The sequence below is a fragment of the Aythya fuligula genome, chromosome 23 (genome assembly GCF_009819795.1).
Source record: "Aythya fuligula isolate bAytFul2 chromosome 23, bAytFul2.pri, whole genome shotgun sequence".
Classification (NCBI taxonomy): Eukaryota; Metazoa; Chordata; class Aves; order Anseriformes; family Anatidae; genus Aythya; species Aythya fuligula.
In genome coordinates, this window is record NC_045581.1 from 4,374,693 (window position 1) to 4,390,826 (window position 16,134).

The 16,134-nt window shown below is 53.9% G+C and overlaps 2 protein-coding genes across 2 annotated transcripts; one reads left to right on the forward strand and one right to left on the reverse strand.

Moving 5' to 3' along the window:
- Positions 1–1,416: 1,416 nt before the first annotated feature.
- On the forward strand, positions 1,417–5,025 carry YRDC (yrdC N6-threonylcarbamoyltransferase domain containing). The gene is made up of 7 exons (XM_032202473.1): positions 1,417–1,430; positions 1,780–1,895; positions 2,022–2,217; positions 2,358–2,472; positions 2,824–2,943; positions 3,583–3,725; positions 4,067–5,025. Exons 1-7 carry the CDS (start codon positions 1,417–1,419, stop codon positions 4,128–4,130), a joined length of 768 nt encoding a protein of 255 aa, XP_032058364.1. The 3' UTR covers positions 4,131–5,025.
- Positions 5,026–5,155: 130 nt separating this feature from the next.
- On the reverse strand, positions 5,156–8,643 carry MANEAL (mannosidase endo-alpha like). The gene is made up of 4 exons (XM_032202299.1): positions 8,185–8,643; positions 7,569–7,678; positions 7,091–7,167; positions 5,156–6,618 (listed from the first exon to the last, which is right to left on the reverse strand). Exons 1-4 carry the CDS (start codon positions 8,612–8,614, stop codon positions 5,982–5,984), a joined length of 1,254 nt encoding a protein of 417 aa, XP_032058190.1. The 5' UTR covers positions 8,615–8,643; the 3' UTR covers positions 5,156–5,981.
- Between the last annotated feature and the right edge of the window lie 7,491 nt (positions 8,644–16,134).

The window sequence follows — 16,134 nt, forward strand, 5'->3', positions numbered from 1 at the left end:
TTTAAACATTGTGTTACGATAGTCTTTCCTCAGGGCACTGATCCGTTGTTTGGGAGATGAGTGTGAGCACAATGCTCAGAGAGAGGATCGGGACACGAAGTGATTTCCACATTCTGACAGACAACAGCATTTAACCCAGTCAGTTCCTGCCTTTCCCCACCAGCAGCATTCAGGAACAAACTTCATAACCTCAGTTCAGTCAGGGATGGCTCAGAGTTAGAGCAGCTGTTGTGAATCTACAAATTGCTCATTTCTGCTAATGGCAAGCTCCTGTGTAGCCCCTTCCCTGCAATCAGCAGCTGTGCTCGAGGCAGGGCTTATAATTTATGGCAAACATAAATACAACACAAACCATTTGAAGATGTACAGATGAGAAAAAACGAGACTCCTCTGGTCCAGATGGCAGCTTTAGCATCCTTGAGTGGAAGGTGTTAGTTGTTAAGCACTTTGCAATAAATACAGTGGGAACTCAGAGGATGTTACCAGCTACAAGGAACACAGACTGCATGAAGCAGGCTTCAGGGCAGCAAAACATTCCTGTGCAAAAAATGCAGGTGAAAGGCAGCTGCAAACCTATGAATGCAGCAACCTGTGGCTGGTTCATGCACCTCAGCTCACACATCTTTTACTTCAGGAGCCCCATTATCAGCAATATCGGGGTCACTGCCCACAGAACAATTCACAGCTTTCATGCTTCTAACATCAAGTTAGTCATTAACTGTTCCTGATCCTGTTAACAGTGGACTCAGGGAAAGAGTCAACACTTGAGACAAACTAGCACAATCTGTTTAGAAGATCTATGGCCTCCACATGAGCAGCAGCCAGCCTCTTCTTAGGCAGGGCATCTGATAACAACCCCCAATCTTGCTTTAAGTGCAAATCGAGCAAGATATTATATCAGTGCAAGACAAGAAAGCAAATTCCAAGGCCACAACTGGGGGAATAAGCTACATTCCCTGACTTTATAATAGAGTTGTATTATTATTCTTTATTCCTGGCACTATGTAGAAAGTTTTGGAGCCTTTAGATTAAAAAAAAAAATAAATCCTTAGTCCCTCTTAGTTGTGCTTGCACAGCTGTGCTCACATCCCAGACCCTGTACGAAGACAAACTCTCGGAGAAATCCCCCCGAGCAGACAGAGCGCAGTCCCTTCAAGGCATTTCAGGGGTCGGCCTCCTCTTTCTCCTCCTCCTCCGCAGGCAGAGCCCTCCCGCCGCCCGGGGCGGGTTCCTGGGGAGCGAGAAAGGAAAAGAAAAACACCACTGAGCACAGCACAGGCGGCTACGGGGCTCTAGGGGGGTGGGGGAGGAGAGGCGGCCCCGTTCTCCTCGCTTACAGCGGGCGGCGAGCGGCGGGCGGCGCCCAGGGCGGCCCTCAGCCCCTGCAGCTCCGCCGCCAGCTCCTCGCAGGCCGCGATGCGGGTGCGGAGGTGCCGCTGCCGGGCCTCCAGCAGGCTCCGCAGCCCCCGCAGCCGCTCCACCTGCGGGCGGCGGAGAACAGCGGGTCACGGCCGGGCAGGACCCGGTGTGTCCCGGTGCGTCCCGCTCCGTCCCTCCCTCAGGCCGGCAGCACCGACCAGGCGCGGCTCCGGCTCCGGCTCGCTCCCCCCGGCCGCCTCCATGCCGGAGCCTCCCGCAGGCCTCGCTGCTGCTGCTGCTGCTGCTTGCGTTGCCATGGCAACGGCGACCGGAAATACGCCGCGGCTGCTTCCGGGCGGAAGCGGAAGAGGCTGCTCGGATGCTGAGGGCGCTGGCTGGGATGGGAAGGGGCGGGGAGGGGGCACCGGGACCGGCACCGGGACCGGGACCTGGACCGGGATCGGGGCTGGGCCGCGCCTGTAGCAGCCCCTTGGTGCTCCCCGGTGCCGCCGCCGCCGCCCCGACGAGCCCCCGAGGTGCGTGGGAGGATCACGGGGAGAGGCTGAGGCCGCGGCCGGGCCTGGGCTGAGGGGAGGGGGGAGGCTGAGGGGGCCCTGAGGGGGCGAGGCCGGTTCCTGCTGAGCCCCCGTCGCTGTCTCCAGGCTGGGCGGAGGTGCTGGCGGCCGCCGCCGGTGCCCTGCAGGCTGGCGGGCTGGTGGCGGTGCCCACCGACACGGTGTACGGCGTGGCCTGCCTGGCCCAGGACTCCCGCGCCGTGCGGAGCATCTACGGCCTGAAGGGGCGCAACGGGAGGAAGCCGCTGGCCATCTGCCTCGGGGACGTGGAGCACATCTACCGGTGAGCTGCACACCGGGGGCCGGGACGGGCTGGGGCATGGAGAGGCTGCTTTCAGCGGTCTGCAGGGTGTGAGGCTGATGGGGAAGGGCTCTTGCAGCTGCCTCTCACCTGTCCTTCATAGCCCGATTCTCCCTGCATAGGTACTGCCATGTGAATGTGCCGGATGAGCTGTTACGGGACCTGCTCCCCGGACCTGTAACCCTGGTCCTGAAGCGATCGGAAGAACTCAACAAGGACTTGAATCCCTTCACCTCGGTAGGTCTGTGCCGTGGGATGCACCTCCGTGTCTTTGGTGGGCAGCATGCTGTTTTTATGGTTCTGTCATAGGAGCTTTCATTCTTACGTTTTGGGTATGCTTAGCAGCGATTGGCATTTTTTTGACGCTCATTCCTGTGTTGCTGTGTTCCCTGTGGCTTACCTGAGCTTGGCACATCCCAGCATTACGTGCTACGTCACGAAGGCACGTCTGTTATTACTGCCGGTGCAGCAGGTCTGGAATATTAATTTTCTGTGCTGCCAACTGTAGTTCAAAGGCTTTTAGCAAGGCAAGATTAAAAATGGTCTGCGGTGACTGCATGTAAAACCGTGCTCTCTTCTTCCTTGTAGCTGGTTGGCGTTCGCATTCCAAACCACCCTTTTATTAGGGAGCTGGCACGAGCTTGCTCTGGACCCCTGGCTTTAACGAGCGCTAACATCAGCAGTCAGGCGAGCACACTGACGGTTTCGGTAAGGCTCCTTTTGCTACGAAGTGGGATTCTTGTGGCAGGCTGCCAGAGCCCTGGGCGCTCACGATTGCAAGTCAGTCATAGCACTAAAACAAGGATTTCTCAGCTGTTTCCTAAACAAAGGAAACAGTTTCCCTAAAAATTGTGGAAGGTGGAGCTTAGAAGTAATATTTACATGCTTGTACTCACTTTTGAAGCAGGTACCAAATCTGAAAGACAGAAATTGCTGTAGGGGGGTGGCAGTGGAACGAGACTACTGGTGTCTGTGCAGCTCCTTGCAGCCTGAGAACCAGCTTTAACTCCAGGAGATGTCTCTTTGCTTATCTTGGGGGGGATAGTTGGGTACAATACTGCGACACCCTTTGGTCCAAAATGTCTTGCTGTTTTTGTGCGTATGCTCTTTAATAAACAGCAGTGCAGCTATGCACTCGTGATCTGAGAATTCTTGTAACTTGCCTGCATATGTGGAAGGTAAATCTGCTGTCAGATATTAAAATGGGACGTGCTTGTGACAGGGAAAAGAGATGATCTGACAGAAAAAGGAGACTGCCTCCCTTGACACTAGACTGCCCAATGGTATTTGCTACAACACGATCACAAACCATCTTTAGGGTTGTTAGCCATGTGTCTTTTTTTACAGGAATTCCGAGACCTTTGGCCTCAGTTGTCCTTAGTCATTGATGGAGGCCCCGTAGGGGATGTCCAGAGCCCAGAGTGCCGTTTGGGGTCAACCGTGGTCGACTTATCTGTGTCGGGGAAGTACACCATCATCCGACCTGGCTGGTGAGCACTCTGCTACGTGGAACTTTTTCTTTACTTTATAGAAATGAGGCCTTCAGGTTAGGGTGGGTCATGTTTTGCTTGTTTCTTCATAGAAGTTAAACCTTCAGATTAATGCGTTTAGCTTAATTACCAGCATACTCAGGAATCGTGAAAGAGCACTCCAAATACCGAACATGGGAGATCCCTTTCTGGAAGCTTCTACATGAAACACCCTCATTTCTGCAGTTCGTGTTCTCCTGAATTCAAAATTACTGCATCTTTAGCTGATTACTTTCCCAGAAAATGCAGTTGAATGCTTAAAACCCCCCGTTTTTCTCTAACAGTTCTGTTTTGCCCCACAGTGCGCTGCAATCCACAGTTGAAATCCTGAGGCAGAAGTATGGCTTGGTACCGGAATCATCCTAAGACTTCAGACTCCGAGGAGGCTCTGCAGAGCTGGTGAAGCTGGGCACCGTGTGCCTGTGCGTTCAGCAAGTGGCGTTAATGGCCTTGTTTAATGAGGTCGATGGGTTATGGCAGGTTAATAAACAAGGGGTAATGAGAGTGACAGTCGATGGGGATCTATTAATTACTGTTACATCTGCTGAAGCCTGAGAATCCAACCCGGGTATTTCTGCTGATCTCTTTGTGCTGCTGTACCGTTCCCCCAAACCTGTCTGTTTTATTTACCTCATCTAAAATAAAATAATTTGGATGTTGGACTGTTCTCAGGATGTGATGATGCAGACAGCGTCACTGGTCCTCCTTCCCCATAAAACTTATTCCACATGTTCATTTATTGTATCTATGCCAAAAGGAAAACAAGGATAGAAAAGAATTTTTTGGGGCTTTCATGAATTTATAGCTTTGTTTTTCTCTGGCTTTTTCCCTGTTTTAAGTAGAATCAAAACCTGCTACTAAGGTGAAACTGGAGGTGCTCTTGAATATTAACAGTATCCATGTCTCCTCCCTAGAAAAGTGTTGCTCAGAAAGATCTGACCTCCTGCTAACACAGGGAATAATGCCAAGCTCTTGGTGTGCTGCTTGTCATCTTTTAATGTGGGTCTTCCTCTCTTGATTTTGTTCTGTAACCAGTGAGTAAGCTGAATAGGGAACGGATGAAAATTTGCTCTGGTATTTACTCTTCAAGGAAAAGTAAAATTTATGGAGCTATTAACAATTTAAAAACTGGTAAGGAGCTTGCATGTTTTTTCTATAAATGCTTATTTTTAGTTACTGTTGTCTGTCATTTCTGACAGACTTAAGTGCTTAACTAGAACATGTATGAAATAATCGTGAATAGAACCTCGTTTCACATCCAGAGCTGCTGCTTCTCATTTTATTGATATAGACAAGTATAAAGTAATTTTATGGCTAATTTAGAAGGGTCTGACCATGACAGAAAAAGGGAAAACTACTGTGAGCTGAAGTTCTTTCAGAGAACAAATGAATGGTATTTTCAGCTGCATTTTTATTGCAAGTGGCTTTTTTCCATGGGTTCTAGAGGGAATAAAGCAATTTCAGGTCTGAATTTTCAAAACTTGGCACGCTAAATGATCAGTTAGGAGCTTTTAGTATAGATGATTGCATTGCCTCGGTTTCCAGCACATACAGTAGTGGCAGTAAATAGTCACTAGCATTCCAGCTCTAATTCTCTGTAGGTATTTGGATGCAGTGGACCACGGTAACAACGTGCAGCGCAGAACTCCTTGGCATAGAAGCACTTGGGTAAAGTGAAGGGTATGTAACTGCATGGCTTAGTTTCATCTACAGTAGACAATTTAGAGAAATCTTTATTTCTTTGTACAGTAAACTGATAGGGAAATGTTTTGAAGGTTGCTAGTGGAGTGAGGGATCCGTGGTCATGGCAGGCAGCGGGCCAGGGGCTTCAAGTTAAATGCATGCTGGAACCCAGCTACCTATGTAAAACGTCCCCGAACATACACACCGTAAGGAAAACCCCATCTTTGGCCCACAAGCCAGCACCCCTTGCGAATTCCAGAAGAGCTCTGAAAAGTTCCTCTCTACTACATCTGCAGGCAGTGAGATTCAGCTGCTCCTTAGAGATTTCCTACTCCTTATAACGCTTCCTCCCGTGAGTTCGTAGCTGGGACTCGGGCAGTCCTTGGGACACTTGCAGGTTGCTGCTGGCGTTCAGCGACCCGGCGAGGCTGAAGGTTCTGTGGCTGCATTTCCTTGCGTGCTTTTTTCTGAAGCACTTCTCCGTGCTGCAGCTCTGTCGGCAGGATGTCTTTGTGAGTCAGGCGAACGCTGAAGTCACATCAGCCACTGCTCTTTCTCTTTGCTGAAATGTTCTGCCCACCTGCGAGTCAGCTCCAGGTACATGTTGGGCTGGTGGGGAAGGTAATCGAGATAAAGGCGCGTCAGCGTCTTCTTGGGGACAGCTTTCTCGATCTGGGTGCCTTCGTGCCATTCGTTGAAAGACGTGATGGAGACTATCTCCGGCCTGACCGTGAGGGCAGCCTGCAGGGCTGTTTCGTAGTACTTCCCGTTGACTCTGTTCCGAGTGTTGTGGTTGTTCCAGGGGCGGATGCTGGTGTCGATGTAGCCCGGGCCAACGCTGGGGATGAACATCAGGTTGTTGGAGTCGCAGAAGGTTTTGATGGCTTTCCAGTTCTGGTGGGATGAGCCAAAAGAGAAGCCGTTGGACGCAAAGTACGTGTACATGCCGTCGTATCCCGCGGAGAGGATGTCGTTCTTGTGCCCTTCCTCCACCAGCAATGCTATGAACACGGCGTCGTAGGCAGTGTTGCGGAGGGAGTGGGAGCCTGATGGTGTGAGAAGGTTGGCCCAGGATTCGGCTGGTGTCAAGTAGGAATCGTAGATATAAAACAGCGGGAGGCTCCTGCCAGTGCTGGTCCTGTACTTATAAAAAGCTGCGTGTGATCCGTATCTAGAGAGAGAGCAGAAAGCTTATTCAGAGACTCGGGTGATAAGCCCTCAGCAGGTATCGCCATTATAAGGCAAGCATGATGTGAGACTTGACTTGCTGTAGGGGCCTCCTTTTTCAGAACCCTTCTCTGGAACCTTTATCTCCTTTATGGGAGTGTTTTTAACTGTGGTGTTTGTGTCCTTCCTTTCCTTCTGAAAGAAAGGGGAGAGGTGCTGGCCTACATGTGATAAGCTTAGAAACCCCGAACAGAAGAAAGCAGTTTGGGGTTTTGAAGGCGAGGCATTGAAGTGCTAGAGAAAGTGGGATTTGATTATGACCCCTGGTCAGCATTGCCCTGCCGGCTAGCTCTAGGCAGCTCCCTGTGTGCTGCATTTTTGGGGACTGTTCTGATGCATTTCATTCCAAGCTCTGCACACTGTTTATGCTTAAAGCAATGTTGCACAGCAGGATTTACCCTGCAGGAAGAACTTACTTGTCCATGATGTATTTGATATTCTCGTGCACAGTGCGGTCGTCGCGCCCTTTGTATGGCTGGATGTGGAAGGCAACCTGCAAAAGCGACCGTGGAGGGGGTTATTTTCAGCACTGTCACGTTGCTCTCTGTGCTCTGACCCCCCAGAGGACCCTCGATCTGTGCTGGAGGGCCTCCTGCCACCCCTGGGTGCCGGGGGACCCCTTCATGGCCCACGCAGAACACAGCGGGCTGCTCAGTGAAGTCAGAGCTTTCACTATTTCCACCAAAACGAGTGAAAAGTGAACTGAGGATCCAAATTACTAAGAAAAAAGCTGTCTTTAGCTGTTTAAAAATTGCTCCCATTGTCTAATTTTAAGTGGTTTTTTCTTTTAACGCTGAAGCAGAGGAGCAGGGCCTCTGCCCAGGCACAGCAGCAGCTTCATGCTGGAGCCGAACAATGAGCTTAATGGCCTCAAAGAGCAGCCGAGAGCCTTACCTTTATGGCATATCTTTGTGCAGCGTCCAGTATAAACGGCACGAGGCTGTCCGAGGGCTCCCCGCTGTCATCGGCTAGGCCAGGTGGGTACCACGACAGCACCAGCACTCCTGTGGGGGCACGCAACGGGTCTCGCTTAGATCCGTTTTCTTTCTAAACCTGCAGCAGCTTTCTAACCCCTGCAGCAGCAGCGCAGTAAATATTTCGTGTCATTTTAACACTTTAGAAGCCCTGGGGTGTTTAAGGGCTGGTTAGGAGATCGCGCTCTGAATTGTTGGTTATGGGGTTGTGGTGGGAGCTCTTTGAGGCTGCAAGAGGAGGGGTCCGGGGGGTAGTGGAAGCAGGAAAGGAGCAGTGGATGAGGTGGGAGCACCCTGAAGCGGCTGATGCTGGGCTGGGGGCTAGCTCAGCACCCTGGGGGTGCCAGCAATGTGTGTCACAGCCCCTGCTGCCATCCAGCAGAGCTCAGAGCCCGGTGAGCGCAGCAGTACCAGCTTCAAGCACCGTGCTGGGTTTGGGGGGCCACCTTCCCCAGGGCTGGTGGCCCAAGGGGATTTGGGCTCCCCGGGGCAAGGGACTGGGGGCTGCAGGGGGGCTGCGGGGCCCCGACTCTTACCGATGGCAGCATCGCGGAGCTGGCCCATGTGCTCGTCCACCACGGCGGGGTCGCGGGAGCTGTAGGGGCCGAGGGCGGGGTAGAAGCTGGAGCCGATGTCGTCGGGAGGCCGGTGGCGCCCCCGGGGGTAACTGGCCGACACCTTGGGGTCCCAGTGCGGCACCAGGGCGTGGTCCCAGTGCAGGTAGCGGCCCTCGAAGCGGGGGCTGCCGTACCAGGCGTAGTAGAAAGCGTGCAGGTCGTAGGAAGGACCGGCCCCCGGCGGCATCCCGCGGCCACCGGGGGGTTCGGGGGGCTCGGCCACCCCGGGGGGGACACCGGCGGGGAGCCCGGCGGCGGCTCGGAGCGTGCGCAGCGCCATCACCGTGCCAAAAACGAAGAGAGAGGCCAGCAGCAGCGCCAGCATCCCCCGCCGCCTCCGCCGCGGCATCGCCCGGACCCGGGGCTCGGTGCCGGGGACCCGGCTCGGCCCCGTCGAGGATGCCCCGATCCGCTGGGTGCTGCCGCCGGGGGTGGGGGGGGAGGCTCGGTGCGGCTCCGCACCGCCCCGGCTCGGCTCTCGGTACCCCCCGGAGCCCCCTGTTGGCTGCGGTCGGGGCTGCAGAGCCTCCGCCCGGCCCCCGCTGCCCCCCCGCCGGCCGCCGTTCGCCTCCCCCGCTCCCGGTCCTGGTCCCGCTCCCGGTCCTGGAGGCTCCACCGGGGGCTGAGCCGTGCCCCGGGGTGCCAGGAGCCGGGGGGTGGTGGTTCCCTGCTTAAAGGGTCCAAGGCTTGTCCCTGGAGGGGCTGCGGATGGTGCTGGGGGGCACCAGGCACCTGAAGATGATGCTCAGCATCCTTGTGATGTTCTGCATCCTCGCCTGTGATGCTCAGCATCCCTCTGATGCTCCGCATCCTTGCCTTTTGGCTGATGGGGGCCTAGGGTGGGAGAGGGGAGGCTGCTGAGTGATGGGGAGGGATGTAGGATGCTCTCCATGCCCGGTTCCCGAGTGAAACCCTTGAAACGAGTGGTTGGTGAAGGATTAAACTCGTTGAAGGAAAGGAAAACACGCTCCAGCAAACACTGAAATGTGACTATCAGAGCTGTTAAAGGAAATAACGTTTTAATTGGGTGAATCTGTTATGCACAAATGTTACAGGCGATAAAACGCCTGCTAAATGGAAACCCAGTAATGAGATAAACCTGTCGGGGGAACCAATTGCCTGTAAACCAGAAACAGGCTTTTGAGGCTCCCCAGCAGGTCTGGGGCATCCGTTATTTGGCTGAAGCTTGTGCCGCCCCACATTGGGAACCTTCTGGCAGCATTTCCTCACCCCAGCCACCCATCCAGGGTCATGGTCTGCAGGAGGCACAGGGGTGAGCATGAGCAAGATGTGGAAACCACCAGGAGTTTGCCCTTCAGAGCTTTAGGTGGTTTTTGGCTGCGTTAGATGTGTGCATTGACTGTGGAACTGGATGCACAGTCATTGGACTGTGTGATACTTAAAAAACGGGAAAAAACACCTTAGCTGTGAGATACCGTGTGTGCCTGGAGCAGTCTGTACACAGCTAACAGGACTCCCCTTGGACTCAAAGACAGTCCCATGTTTTAGACAACACTGAGACATCCCCTAGAGCAAACTGGGTATGGCTGGTGCCCTGCACAGTGATGCCAGCAAGGTTTCTGCTGCCGCCCCCCGTCCTGCAGGCTCTTGGGTGCTGCTGTCTGCCTGGGGCTGGAACACCTTGGTCCCTGGGTGTACAGCAACACCGTGTGTGTGCTTTCTTCTCACACCTCCCTCCAGCAATTGCTGCTCACTGGTCCCCCCTCTGGTGCCTCTGCTCCTTCCAAGCTCCTGTCCTGCTGGAGATCCTGTGGAAGCACGTATTTCAAGTCGAAGTCCCCGCTGCATTTCGTGCTTCACCACATTTCACTGCTACAGATGGCACAGAGCTGGCTGGCCTGGTTCGTGCTCGGGGTTGGCACTCACATCTGCCTGGGCCTCTTCAGGGACTTGGTGGGCTTCGTTCTCCCCTTTGCCTCTCCCTTGCTGTCATCTGCTTCAGATGAGGCCACTTTTTAATCTAATTTCACGCCCGCCACATGTGGGTGCAGGGAGAATTGTGCTGAGCCAGCTAGCTCAGGAAGTCACTTGTGATGTGTTCTTAGTCTTTTTTTTTTTTTTTTTTTTTTCCTGAGTCATTTCTTTCATTTGCTTATGTGAAGGACGTGGCTGTCTGTGCCCTTCCAGTTGGCAGACCCTTGCGCCTGAGCAGCCCTGAGCCACCAGGACCCAGCTGCAGGGAAGGAGGCGCTGGGGCAGCGTGCGACTACTTTTTGATGGACAATTTTAAATTGCTCTATTCAGCCCATCATCCCACAAGTAGCTGCTGTCATTTTCTTCCAAATAGCTACCTTCGGGCTACTTGGAGAGGTCAGGCTGCAGAGAGGGATGCTCTTGGGAGGTGGGAAGAGCTTTTTCCTTCCTGTATCTTGTGCCAAGGACAAGGACACTGGATGGAAATCTGCAGACCAGTGAATTCGCCATCACTCTTCTCCCTCTGTGAGTTCAACGGCTTTAAAAACCATCTGTGACATTTAATTTATGAACTGGCAGATGAAGGCAGGACAGAACCACCTAAATACAAATATTCGTAAGCGTTGAGCAGGGGGCATGTGGGTACAAGTCGAGCTGTGTGGGTCTAACACAGACACATCTAAAGAAGAACAAGGGTGGCCTGGCTCAGCCAGCGTCTCTGCTCCCTGTGGGATTTGGCACTCCCATGGTATCACAAGGGGCTGTGGGGTGGCTCAGCTTTTCCTGGAATCCCACCCTGAGCCCACCCAACTAAACCCCTGTGGCGCAGAATGCCCAGAAACCCAAGTTCCTCAAAATTTTCAAACCAAGGCACTTTTCACTGCTGCAATGCTGGCAATGACACTTGTCATAGATGACTTCTGCTGTCTTCCTCCACTAACATCGCCCGTACAGGTGTATCCGCAGAGCCCGTGAGCTCAGCAATACCCACAGCCTTTCACTCCCAGCCTCCGGAGCCCCGTCTGACCACTAGATAGTGCTCGGCCACCGCAGGGAGTGTTGCAGCAGGCCTGATGGTTTGTTCCTGTGCTTAAAAACATTCATAAAGGAGTGCTGTGCAGGGGCTCGGAGCGGCGCAGATGGCAGCTTGTGTGCTGAGCTGCCTGTGCAGGGGAGAGGCTGCAGGGGAGCAGGATGGAGGGGCTGCTCTGCTGCTGCTTGCTGCATGAAAAACCCATGCTGGGATGATTCCTCCCAGCGTCTGAGTGTCACGGAATGGTTATGTATCTTTATTGCTCATGAGCAGCTGTCTCAGTCGCTGCTAATGGACTGTAATCCACACAGAGCTGACCCCGAAATGATGGCTTCACAGAAATTGCCTGTCTGCGGAGCTCCTGCTGTAAAAGCCTGGAAGCGCCAGGCTGCGTGAGGTGCTGTCATCTGCAGAGCGTGTGCGTGACGGGGCTCCGGGTGCTTGCCCTTCTCGCAGCCTTTGCTCTTCCCTGGTCTTTTCAAATCAGGTACCCCGCAGGAAATCTGCAACAGAGGAAAATAAAAGAGGGATGGCTTCCCTTTGGTCTGCTTGCTCAGGACCCTCTCTCTGCCACAACTTTGAGCCCAGGGGACAGAGCAGGGCACAAAACATCCACCCTCAAGCCGGCTGCCTGGTGGTGACATGGGTGATCCATGCGCCAAAGTCCTGATGACACCGATCCCAAACAGAGCCAGAACCAGCTGTCCCGAGGCCTGGCTTCCCCCTTGCTAGTGGTGTGAAGGTAAAGGCTGTTTGGGGACTCATTGTAACAGCTCACCTTACTGAGCCTTTTCTCTACTTTCTGTTGCTTTCTGTATTTGCATAGTGAGCTTGCCCCCCCGCCTCATTCCTCAGCTCATCAGCTATTCATTGATCTTTGCCAGGCTCCTCCAGCGCTCATTTATCACTCTCACACCCGCTATCCACTTTCCAAATGTTTCCTATTTTTCCGGTGATGTATTTCCCTGTTCAGACAAGCTAATCTTGTGCCATCAATAATCTGGGTGCAGCTGTGCTCGTGACCTCCGCACTGGAACAGGCCCAGCACGGGGCGACAGAGCCGCAGGGACCAGCCAGGGTGAACCACGTCCACCTGCCTGCTGGGAACCTGCTGCAGGAGCAACTTCCTTGCCTTGGGGACTGTAGAATCACAGAATCCCAGAATCATTAAGGTTGAAAAAGCCCTCCAAGATCGTCTGGTCCAACCACCCCCTACCACCACCACCACCCCCTGCCCCTGTCCCCCAGCACCACGTCCAACCTCTCCCTGAACACCCCCAGGGACAGGGACTCCACCACCTCCCTGGGCAACCCATCCCAACGCCTGAGCGCTCTTGCTGAGGAGAAATGTCTCCTCATTTCCAGCCTGAACCTCCCCTGGCACAACTCGAGGCCGTTCCCTCTGCTCCTGGCACAGTTCCCTGTGAGCAGAGGCCGACCCCAGCTCCCCACCCCTTCCTTCCAGGCAGTTGCAGAGAGCAATGAGCTCTGCCCTGAGCCCCCCTTCCCCAGCCCAAACACCCCCAGTTCCCTCAGCTGCTCCTCACAGGACTTGTGCTCCAGGCCCCTCACCAGCCTTGTAGCCCTTCTCTGGACACACTGCCAGGCCTCGATGGCCTTCTTGTGCTGAGGGGCCCAAAACTAAACGCAGGACTCAAGGTGTGGCCTCACCAGAGGTGAGTACAGACAGTACAGGCTGAGTACAGTAAAGCAGGTGCAGATCCACGATGCCCACACAGCCGCCAAGGGCTGCTCTCCTTGTCCTGCTAGGTAGAGAGCTGGAGGTCTTCAAGGAGCTGAGGAAAAGCCATGAGGCAGAGCAACCTCACTTGAAGAGGGCTGGCTTTGCTGCCTGCTCTGTGGTGCCCAGAGCCTGCTCTGTCTGACACGGCCTCGCTTGGCTTTTGTGATGGCAGAAGACAAGGGAAATGTATTGTTGTATCGGCTGGTGCCTCTGTTTCTGGCTCATTCCAAGCTGCTGGCATTCAGTGTCCCTGCAAGTGACAGCTTTATTTGTGCCACTGGCATCAAGAGGACGAGCCGCATGTCAGGCATGGGTGAAGCGGCTGGTGACCTTGTTCCTTTGCAGGAAATGCAGGCTCTATAAATTACTTCTTTCCTCTGGCTTCTGGGTGTCTGCAGGCCATCGTAGCTGTCACGATGATGAACTCAGCACCAGCTAACGCGACCAGCCTTTGTGTCAGCATTTGGGCACTGTCAGCACCGGCACAGAGCGAAGCCAGGCAGATTTGGGGTGGGAGTGGAGGGGGCTGGGATGTGAGCAAGAGCTGCTCCTCGCCGGGGAACAGCTCAGCAGTTTCCCGTGAGATCAGATGATGCAGTGTAATTGCACGAGGTTTAACCAGAGCTCCAGCCCGTGCTCCTGGGAGGATGGGGATCGCTCAGTCCCTGAATGCTGTGGGAGGAAAGTCCCACATCAAGGCTGCTGGACCCCTCTGTGGTTACATTTGGGGTCTGTGCAGGGGGCAGAAGCACGGTCCTGAGGGGTCCCAGTCTGGCAAGTTGCCACTGCCAGCAGAGGTCCTGCCATGCAGCTCCATGTGTTAAACAAGGAAAAAGGTTTGCAGTTGCTCTCGTTATTATTTACACTGAGAAATCACGTTAATTGGACCAAGGCAGGTGTGGGCCTTACAGAAAAACCAGCTGAGCAGCAGCAGTGCTCTGGCTGAATATCACCAGCAGAGCCTGGGGACAGGGAGGTGCCCAGCACCCATGGGTGCCACCTCTGCAGGGGCTTGTGTGGGGCAGAGGCAATGCAAAGCCAGGTGGTGGTTGCACGCAGCTGAGAGCAGTCCTTAGAGCATTTTTGTTCTGCTTGGTGCTCAGGGCTGCAGTGGGTGACTTGCAGTGGGAGCAATGAGGAGCATGCAGGACAGAGCTGCTTTCAGACTGAGCCCCAAACCTGGGGCTTTCCCCTCGTGGGCTGGCTCTGTGCTGAGCTGAGGCTCCCATGAGGCCAGTCCTTGTTCTGCTGCTGGTGAAGACCACGAGGCTGTTGGTTTTGGTGCTTGTTTGGTGGTGTTCCACCCCTAAATTGTCACATCCCTAAATGGGGACCCTGCTGCTGGGCTGGGGGACTTTCTGCAAAGACTTGGAGCCAGGAGCTGGGCTGTGGGGGGACGTGGAGCTGGTGGCCACAAACTCCAGGGATGCTGCAAGCTGTCTTTTGGTGAGATGCCTCGTGCAAATGCTCTCATCGCCACTTAGGACATGCTGATCAGACAAACAGCTTCTGCTGGAGTGAGGAGAGATGCCTATTTAGATCTTGTAGGTGGAACTATAAACACTTTCCTAAGCCAATTCACAGGAGCTGCGCAGATTCAGGGTGACTCTTGTGTTTGCAACCCTTGTTGAAATCACATTGGCATGAGCGCTCGGAGCAGGAAATACATGGCTTGCATTTTAATTAGCGCTTGACCTCCAAATAAAGATGCGTCTTTAGAACCTCATTAGCAGAGCTGCTTCGAGCTCATCTAGCAGTGATTCCAGTGAGCTACACCACGCCAGGCAGCTTGGTCTGCCTTGAGGGCAGGGGTGGTGCTGCTGAGTGTCTGACCCTTTCCATCCCTCTTGAAGCCACTGGGGAAAAATATTGTAAGGGATTTTTGTCCGGAAGCCTCGGCTGAGTTATCAGTTTTGCCTGATGGGTGGGCAGTTGCTGGGAAACTTTTGCTTCTCACCTGCACTCTTATCTAGTGGTGGTTATCAAATGCTTCCCTGCGTGCCATGACGCAGTTCTTCCTGCAGTTGCTGGTGGTTAGTGGGCTGTGGCTCTTCATACCCTTTTTAAAAAAAAAAATTGTGTGGCTGCTTCATGGCAGAGGGGGGAATTTTCACAGTGGGGTAAGTGAAGCATCCTTTATTGAGGACTTCAGTTTGTGGTTTGGAGAGCTGTAGGAAGCAGGGCGTGCTTATTGCAGGGAGAAGAGTAGGCAGGTGTAAGCGTATCAGAGCCCAAAGGTGCCAGGGAGGCCCTTCCTCATCAGGACGTCCTTCTCCCTTGGGGAAGCCAAGGCTGGGATCAGTGGCATGCCCAGGGTGAGGTGCTGTGTCTGGGGACACTCTCACATCTCTACCTCCGTGTCCAGAGGGTGCTTTGCCTCTCAAGCCACGGATGTCACTGAAGGCAGAGCAGCCAAGTCCCACTTTGGTGGGTGCAGCAGAAGCACACCTACAAGGCTGGAGCATCCTCCCTGTCCCACAGTGGCTGGGAGACCTGTGCAGTAGCATGTTTCCAGCAGAAAACCGCCTCTCCCAGAGATCCTGCTGGCCAGGGCATCTGCTGGAGGGGGCCAGGGAGAAGTTTTCCTCCTCCACCACCACCCGAGCCCCACAGTGTTGCTTCTCCAAGCCCTTGCTCTACTCCACAATCCAGAGCAAAGACAACCAGGCTTGGGCCAATTAAGCTGGAAACATAACATTACAATTTGTAGCTGATTAAATCTTTCAAACAATATTTATGTTAATCTCCTTCTGATTTATTTTCTTGTAATGCCTCGAGTAGGAGATAGTCCACTGCATGGGGAAATGGCTCCAGATGGAGCACGGTCCGCCTCGCCAGATGCTTTGAAGCTTGGAGTGAGGATTTTTCACTCACCGTGGGTGTAGCCAGGAGAGCTGATCCTGTCCGGTTAGGCCATTTTTGTACATGGAGGGGGATGCAAAGCTGCAGTTCTGATTTTTTTTTGCCACAGCAAGGAGGCTGCCTGTAGAAGGAAGGGGTTGTGAAACAGCACGTGGGAAGAAAGGGTCACCTGGCGGTGCTCTGCTTTCGGAATGCTCTACCTCTCCTACACACACCTCGTGTCTCAGAGCCAGGGCTTTGCTACTGCAGGAGGAGGCTGCTGTAAAATGCTCCTTCGAGTTTACTGCGGGAAATT

Excerpts from the sequence above, each read along its gene's own strand:
- YRDC (XM_032202473.1), top strand. Across the intron at positions 1,896-2,021 it reads CGCCCCGACGAGCCCCCGAG|GCTGGGCGGAGGTGCTGGCG; the intron begins GTGCGTGGGAGG and ends CGCTGTCTCCAG. Across the intron at positions 2,473-2,823 it reads ACTTGAATCCCTTCACCTCG|CTGGTTGGCGTTCGCATTCC; the intron begins GTAGGTCTGTGC and ends TCTTCCTTGTAG.
- MANEAL (XM_032202299.1), bottom strand. The coding sequence starts at position 8,614 with ATGCCGCGGCGGAGGCGGCGGGGGATGCTGGCGCTGCTGCTGGCCTCT. Across the intron at positions 7,168-7,568 it reads CACAAAGATATGCCATAAAG|GTTGCCTTCCACATCCAGCC; the intron begins GTAAGGCTCTCG and ends TCGCTTTTGCAG. Across the intron at positions 6,619-7,090 it reads ATCAAATACATCATGGACAA|ATACGGATCACACGCAGCTT; the intron begins GTAAGTTCTTCC and ends CTCTCTCTCTAG.